This window comes from Danio rerio, chromosome 6 (genome assembly GCF_049306965.1).
Source record: "Danio rerio strain Tuebingen ecotype United States chromosome 6, GRCz12tu, whole genome shotgun sequence".
Taxonomy (NCBI): Eukaryota; Metazoa; Chordata; class Actinopteri; order Cypriniformes; family Danionidae; genus Danio; species Danio rerio.
The window spans coordinates 53514802-53523319 of NC_133181.1; the positions used below are offsets into that span (position 1 = coordinate 53514802).

An 8518-nucleotide genomic window follows, 5' to 3' on the forward strand; every position below is an offset into this window, starting at 1 on the left:
CGCTCCGAGATCGCTTGAATGAGGTGGTCTCGGCTCGATTGAAACGAACCCTGGAGCGGTTCGATTGCAGTGAGAAAGCGATCCGATCCGAGCGCGGTTATATGACAGTGTTTATGGATATGTAATAGGCTTACGGCTATATGAAGAGAGAATTATGAGTAGGGCGGGAAGATTCGGGAGTCTCCGGATGCCCGCAAACGAGTGATGATCTCCCGGTAATCTCGCGTCTCCCTCCCGGTCCTCAAATAGGCATCGTCGTGCACCCTTCTCACCCCTCCCCACCGCATCTCTCCTCAGACACGTCGCGCGCGCACCCTGTCAAACACCACCAAACCACCACCTTTCCTGACAGCTTAGCGGGACGCTGCAAAATAAACCCTGACACTCTGACCAATGTAAGGAGAGTTTACTCACACGTGACTTGTTTTAGCTCTTTTGGTCCGATTAGAAACTTTGCAGTGTGAAAGCGAACCGCTCCAAGAGCAAAGAGCAACAATGTAACAATTGTAATCTCTGTTTCGGAACAACTGAAACGATTCAAAGGTGTGAAAGCACCCTTAGACAGTCAAAAGTTTACAGACATTTCCTTGGTATTTTTTAGCTTTGCTTTTAAACTATACATTTGGTCAAATGTTTTGGGTATCCTTCTACAAGCTTCTCACAATAGCTTGTAGGAATTTTGGCCCATTCCTCCTGACAGAATTGGTGTAACTGAGTCAGATTTTCAGATTTTGCTCACACAAGCTTTTTCAACTCTGTCCACAAATTTTCTATAGGATTGAGTTCAGGGCTTTGCGATGGCCACTCCAAAACATTCACTCTGTTGTCCTTAAAACACAATTAAACTAATTTGGCAGTATGCTTAGGGTCATGGTCTGTTTGGAAGACCCATTTGTGGCCAAGTTTTAATTTCCTGGCTGATGTCTTGAGATGTTGCTTCAGTATTTCTACATAATGTTCTTTTCTTATGATTCCATCTATGCTGTGAAGTTGACCAGTCCCTCCTGCAGCAAAACAGCCCCACAACATGATTCTGCCGCCCCCATACATCAAGCTTATAAACTTTCCCCTTTGTCCTCCAAATGTAACACTGGTCATTACAGTTCAATCTTAGTTCCATCAGACCACAGGACATGTCTCCAAAAATGTGTCTTCTTCCCAGTATAATTTAGCAAATTGTAGTCTGTTTGTTTTTTGTTGATTCTGGCTTGTTGATTTTCCCATGTTGTCACTCAAGAAAGCAGTTTGTTTGAGGTTTTCCTTAAATGCTATTCTACAGTTGTGCCTCCAATTAACTCAAATGTTGTCAATTACCCAATCAGAAACTTCCAAAACCTCGACACCATCATCTGAGCTTTTTCAGAGGCATAACAATCTTATTGTATGTAAACTTGACCTTCAAGACAAGTTATAACAATTACTCAAAAAATCTCTCTCATGATTCTGCTATTAAGCATAACAGAAAGAAATGTGATGATCCAAACTTACCTAAAAGAGAAAAAGTTTAGTCAGATTACATCTGAGTTTTTTAAATAGTTATGTGCCCTTTTATACAGTGTATGTAAACTTTTGGTTTCAGCTATAAACATTTATAATAAACATTTTGAAAACATTAGTTATATTATTTAGGCTGGATGGCTGTAACGCTGATGGCTGTAAGACTTCGCACTGAGGGAATGTTTGAGTGCGGCTTATAAAGGGTACGTGGGTCATTAACTGGAATGGGAAACAGGTGTGCACGATCAGTGTAAGTGGATGATGTAATGCTAGAAGTCCGAAGATGGCGGCCTCTGCTGGCCAGCGAGGGGAATGACTGGGACAGAGTCGGTGACAATGGCAAAGCAGCTTGATTTATTTTGAGATTATCCTGACAGCTTTATCCTGGTTGCAGTTGTCTAAAATGCTTTGAGTGTAATGTTATTTACTTGAAAACAATTTTTTAAAGGTCCCGTAAAGTGTTTTGAAATGTGCATTTTGTTATTCGATGTTTGAAGTAATCACAACTCATACAAGAACACAGGGCTCCTCCCCTTTCTAAAAACAGCCAATAGCATTTTATATATATCACAGCTTCGAAAGTGATAGTTGTTGGGCGCTAGCACATCAAATGAAAAGCAAATGAGATCCGTTTAAAGGGGGCGGGTCATGTCAGATACTAGAAATCATTTGATTGGTTGGAAGATTTGATGAGAAACTGAAATATGTGGATGTCAAAAAAACGGATGATACATTGAGGTGGAAGTATCAAATTGCTAGAGTTGGAAGTTTGTATTTCCTTTTGCAGCTCACTAGTTTATACATATCCCTAAGACTAGCATACTGGTACTGACATTTAATGAAACATACTAACGTTAACGTTTAATTAAAAACATTTTTAATTTCATGGGGACTTTATTTACATTTTGAGTTATAAACAGGCCACTTCTTTTAATTGCATACAAGTTTGAATTGAGCTTTATTGTTTATTAGTACTACAATCCATTTCATTGTATTAAATTAAGAAACATTTGCATTTTAAGTTAAAATGAAGATTTCAGCATGGATATAAACTAAACTAAAAAGATATGTCAATTCTTTCTAATCTCTCCCATTGCCTAATTGATTTAGTTAACACACTGCAGTGGTGTGAAGTGATTATCTTTTCTTGCAGGACGACAAAGAAGAGTCACAGTTTACTGTGTCCTTGAAATAATGCTGCTGTATTCTAAGGTGCTCATGAGTGTTATTATGCAGGCCTTTTAAGCAATTAAACATTCAAACTCAGACAGTGTTATGTAGACATATAGAGTGTATTTAAACTTCTGTTTTTTTTCTTGATCTTTCACTGATCTTCTTTCATTCACTCCATAATTCAGCTTTTCTCCTTGCTCTCTTCTTTTCTCATTCACGCATATGTTTAGAAAGCGCTTCATTAGCTACAGGATCAAGTGAAAGTTTCTAATTAGTGTGGGAGAAAGAGAGAGAGAAATTTGAGATTACAGAAGCCTTTATTGGAAAAAAAAAAACCCTAACCAAGACATTTTCAATTAATCAGCACAGTATCAATTCTGTAACACCAAACAAACAAACAAACAATAAGATCATTCTGGTACAATCAAACCAGTAAAAAGTCAAGAAAAAGAAAAGTTTCCTAAAAAAGTTCAACGATTTTACACGAGATCCTTTTTGTACGTTCTCAAAAATGGAAGGTACAAGAGCTGTCACTGGGGTGGCACCTTTTTACATCATGAAGAGACACAGGACGCGCATGCTCGAGTGACGTCACTGGCGTCACTGTCTCCGTTCGGTCACACACTGTGTGCTTGAAGTTTGGACTTGCTATTTACTCGCAATTTAAATCTTAATCATTAAATTCTTCCTCATTCGCTAAGTATTTGTCTCTCCTACTTAGGGTGACCAAACCCTTAATACATTTATACAAACAAAGCTGCTTTAAAAACGGTCTGTCCCTCGAGCATCCGCCTGTTGTTTGTAGCTTTAGCCTGCTAGCGCCGCTGGTCAGCTAAAGCTACCGACCTCTTTAACCATACACTTTTGACTTACTGGCTTTGCTCTTTACCCCGTAAAATGTCGCTTCCGTCTCTGTCCTTGTGTGCAGGAGAAGCATCGATGGAGGCGTTGGAGCTGGAGCTGGAAGAAGTGGAGTCCCAGATCCGCGCGCTGGTGGTAAGACGGTCGCGGCTACGGGAACGGCTTCTAGCCGTACCTAATGCTAAGGCCGTCTCATCACCTAAGGTACGTGGAAATTACAACCACATCATTCCCTCTACCTCAACCCCGCGTCCTTCTCTGTCCAGGCCCAGCGCACCCGGGGCGCGGCTCAGCCAGGCGTCGTTCACGCCGACACCCGGCTACCACGGCGCCTGGGTGCAGCCGCGCAAGGTGCTTCCCAGATCCCGGGGCAGAACGTCTCCGCCTGTGTTCGAGATCTCCACGGAGAACCGCTTCTCCCCTCTCCGCGAGTCGGGTCCCGATGTGGCCATCATCGGTGACTCGATCGTTCGTCACGTCCGTGCCGCCTCCTCAAAAGGTAATAAAGTACGTACTTTCTGCTTTCCTGGTGCCCGTGTGAAAAATATTTCTACACAGATTCCAACCATCCTGGGCGCTGCCGAGAGCCCTGGTGCCGTTGTCCTCCACGTGGGGACAAACGACACCGGGCTCCGGCAGTCGGAGATCCTGAAGAAGGACTTCAGGAGCCTGATCGAGACGGTTCGACGCACCTCGCCCGCCACGCAGATCATCGTTTCTGGGCCGCTTCCTACCTACCGCCGAGGAAATGAAAGGTTCAGTAGACTTTTAGCTTTGAATGAATGGCTAATAACATGGTGTAAAGAACAGAAATTGCTCTTTGCTAATAACTGGAATCTTTTCTGGGAGCGTCCTAGGCTCTTCCGTCCTGACGGCCTGCACCCCAGTCGAGCCGGAGCTGAACTCCTGTCGGACAACATCTCCAGACTACTTCGCACCATCTGACTAGCAGGTAAAAATTCACAAAATTCACACTATAGCCACCTAGACTCTTGTTCACCCCACTTAAACATCAGTAACGCATATCTGGCGAATCCTATAGAGACTGTGTCTGTTCCTCGTATTATTAGATTAAGAAATAAACGTACTGTGTGCTCCAGGAAAAATCTAGTAAGAATCAAACCAGAAAAACCAGTAGAAAGTGAAAATACAAATTTCGTAAAACTTGGTCTCCTAAACATCAGGTCACTTGCACCTAAAGCACTTATCATTAATGAAATAATAACAGAAAACAATCTTAATGCACTCTGTCTCACTGAAACCTGGCTGAAACAAAATGACTATATTAGCTTAAATGAAGCAACTCCTCCAGGATTCTTATATAAACATGAGGCTCGTCAAACTGGTCGTGGTGGTGGAGTTGCATCAATCTTTAGTGATTTCCTTAATATTAAACAGAGAAACGGACTTATGTTTAGCTCCTTTGAAGTATTATCGCTTAATGTTCAGCTTCCAGATACTATACAAAAACCTATGTTATCTCTCGCTTTAATCACCATATATAGACCCCCAGGACCCTATGTCAAATTTCTAAAAGAATTTTCTGATTTTATTTCTGACTTACTAGTCAAAACTGATAAAATGCTAATTGTAGGTGACTTTAACATCCACATAGATGACGCTAATGATACATTAGGGCTCGCGTTTATGGATTTAATACACTCACTTGGGATAAAGCAAAACGTTGTGGGTCCAACCCATCGCTTAAAGCATACATTAGATCTAATTCTGTCTTATGGAATCGAGGTTATTGACGTAGACATTATACCACAAAGTGATGATATTACAGATCACTACCTCTTACTATATAAGCTATGTTTACCTGAAATCAGCAAACCCGCTCCAATACTCCGCCCTAGTAGAACTATTGTTCCGTCAACTAAAGATGAATTTATAAATAACTTACCTGATCTCTCTCTATTTCGTAATGCACCCGCAAACTCAAATGATCTTGATGTAGTAACCAGCAGTATGGATGCCATCTTTACTAGCACACTAAATACTGTGGCACCCATAAAATTAAAAAAGGCTAGAGAGATTAAAACTATACCATGGTATAATAGTCATACTCGTGCGCTCAAAACAGCAACCCGCGCCCTGGAACGTAAATGGAAAAAAACTAATTTAGAGGTCTTTAGAATTGCGTACAAAGACAGTATGTCCAGCTATAGGAGGGCTCTAAAATCTGCCAGGACCGAGCACCTGCGCAAACTGATAGAAAATAATCATAACAATCCTAGATTTTTATTTAACACCATCTCTAAATTAGCAAATAATCGGTCATCCTTGGAACAAACTACTCCACCGCAAATTAGTAGTGATGACTTCATGAATTTTTTCAGTAATAAAATAGAAGGCTTTAGACAGAAAATAGGAGATGCCAAACTTTCTGCACCGGCTTATACTCCAAATCCTGTAAATATTTCATTAAATCATAATAATAACCTACACTGCTTCAAAATCATAGAACATGAAGAGTTAGTGAAAATTATAAATAGCTCTAAACCAGCTACGTGTATGCTGGACTCAATTCCAACAAAATTACTGAAAGAGCTGCTACCTGCTATAGGAGAACCTCTTCTTAACATTATCAACTCTTCTTTATCTATAGGCCATGTTCCAAACTCTTACAAGCTAGCTGTTATTAAGCCTATTATTAAGAAACCGCAACTAGACACCAACAACTTAGCTAACTATAGGCCTATTTCAAATCTTCCATTTATGTCTAAAATACTAGAAAAAGTTGTTTCCACTCAATTATGCTCTTTTCTGCAGACGAACAATATTTTTGAAGTGTTTCAGTCAGGTTTCAGGGCTCACCACAGTACAGAAACCGCCTTAGTGAAAATAACCAACGATTTACTCTTAGCTGCTGACCGAGGGTGCGTCTCGCTATTAGTTTTACTCGATCTTAGTGCGGCATTTGATACCATTGACCACAATATCCTCATAAATCGCTTAAAGTCTACAGGTGTCCAGGGACAGGCTCTACATTGGTTTAAGTCATACTTAACTGACCGCTACCAGTTTGTAAATCTTAATGGACAGCCTTCACAAATCTGCCCAGTAAAGTATGGGGTGCCTCAAGGATCAGTTTTAGGCCCTTTACTGTTTACAATTTACATGCTACCTATGGGAGACATTATTAGAAGACATGGGATCAGCTTTCACTGCTATGCAGATGATACTCAATTATATATTTCCACTAAACCTGACGAGACGTCTGAACTTTCTAAACTAACTGAGTGTATCAAAGACATCAAAGACTGGATGACCAACAATTTTCTTCTCTTAAACTCAGACAAAACAGAATTATTACTTATTGGGCCTAAATCTTGCACACAGCAGATCTCGCAACTCAATTTACAATTAGAAGGATACAAAGTTAGCTTTAGCTCTACTATAAAAGATCTGGGTGTCATATTAGACAGCAATCTAACTTTTAAAAACCATATATCCCATGTCACAAAAACTGCCTTCTTTCATCTGAGAAATATCGCTAAATTACGAAATATGCTATCCATCTCAGATGCAGAAAAGCTAGTCCATGCTTTTATGACTTCGAGACTGGATTACTGTAATGCTCTATTTGCTGGCTGCCCAGCATCCTCTATTAACAAACTTCAATTAGTGCAAAATGCAGCAGCCAGAGTTCTGACCAGGTCTAGAAAATATGATCATATCACCCCAATTTTATCCTCCTTACACTGGCTGCCTGTTAAATTTCGTATTGAATTTAAAATATTACTTCTCACCTATAAAGCTCTAAATAATCTAGCTCCTGTTTATCTAACCAACCTTCTGTCTCGCTACGAACCAACTCGCTCCTTAAGATCTCAAAATTCAGGGCTTCTGGTAGTACCTAGAATAGCAAAATCAAGTAAAGGAGGTCGAGCCTTCTCTTTCATGGCTCCTACACTCTGGAATAGCCTTCCTGGTAATGTCCGAGGCTCAGACACACTCTCCCAGTTCAAAACTAGATTAAAGACCTATCTGTTTAGTAAAGCATACACTCAGTGCATCACCTAGCAGGTTCCACACTGGCTTCTACATCTTGCTTATATACACTGAACAGCAGCTACGCTAATTATTCTCTTTATTCTCTATTTTCACCTGGGGATACTCATCCCGAGGTCCTCAGATTAGGCGGAGTCACTGATTGGATCCAAGACCAGCGACGTGATGATCCCAAGGATTCCATATCCGGGACCAGGCCATATCCTGAGCTGCTGCTGCGCTGATGGTCGTGGGGAGTGGAGAACATGAGTCTGATTCCAGCGACGCTCCAGGGACAGACGAGTCTTCATTGAGGCCATCTTCCAGCATAAACCACGGCGAATGAAGTTCTGCACAAGACTTTTGGCCAGCGGAGAAATTAAAATGGTCGTGCCCAACTGAGTCTGGTTCTCTCAAGGTTTTTTTTCTTCACTCCCATCAGGTGAAGTTTTTTTTCCCTCTCCGCTGTCGCCACTGCCTCGCATGGTTCAGGATTGGTAGAGCTACGCATCGATGAATATGCTCTTCAGTGTTTGAACTCTCAGTAATGATTAAATCACACTGAACAGAGCTAAACTGAACTGAACTGAACTTAAACACTAAAACCTGAACCACACTGTTCCAATTACTATGACCATTTATGTGAAGCTGCTTTGACACAATCTACATTGTAAAAGCGCTATACAAATAAAGCTGAATTGAATTGAATTGAATACATATTTGTACTTAAAGAGTCCTTATTAATACCTCAAGGGTACACATTAGTTCCTAATAAGTACAAATGTGTACCTCTTGACATTTTTTTTGGTACTAATATATACCTTTGAGGTACCAATATATACCCTATGAGTACAAACATGTACCTTTCAAAAAAGGTACCACCCCAGTAACAGCTCTTGTATCTTTATTTCTGAAACAAGATCGGTCATAGCTTTGGAAATACTGTAAATCAATAAAATCCCTAGATTTCACAGAGTTAAACAAACTGCTT

General features: G+C 40.7%; 1 protein-coding gene across 33 annotated transcripts; it reads left to right on the plus strand.

Moving 5' to 3' along the window:
- Positions 1-3257: 3257 nt before the first annotated feature.
- On the plus strand, positions 3258-8246 carry LOC137496025 (uncharacterized). Of its 33 annotated transcripts, none has more exons than XR_012408225.1 (5): positions 3258-3441; positions 3599-4030; positions 4090-4286; positions 4389-4483; positions 7673-8238. XR_012408225.1 is itself a non-coding variant. In XM_073954693.1 (5 exons), exons 3-4 carry the CDS (start codon positions 3974-3976, stop codon positions 4474-4476), a joined length of 444 nt encoding a protein of 147 aa, XP_073810794.1. In that variant the 5' UTR covers positions 3258-3497; positions 3599-3666; positions 3798-3973; the 3' UTR covers positions 4477-4483; positions 7673-8242. The 33 variants fall into 33 exon arrangements, 24 of the variants coding, with proteins under 24 accessions (XP_073810794.1, XP_073810793.1, XP_073810792.1 ...); XR_012408227.1 differs by having other exon boundaries at positions 3258-3497; positions 7673-8233; XR_012408224.1 differs by having other exon boundaries at positions 7665-8233.
- The last annotated feature ends 272 nt before the right edge of the window (positions 8247-8518 follow it).

Coding starts and splice junctions, on each gene's coding strand:
- LOC137496025 (XM_073954672.1), top strand. CDS start 3,568: ATGTCGCTTCCGTCTCTGTCCTTGTGTGCAGGAGAAGCATCGATGGAG.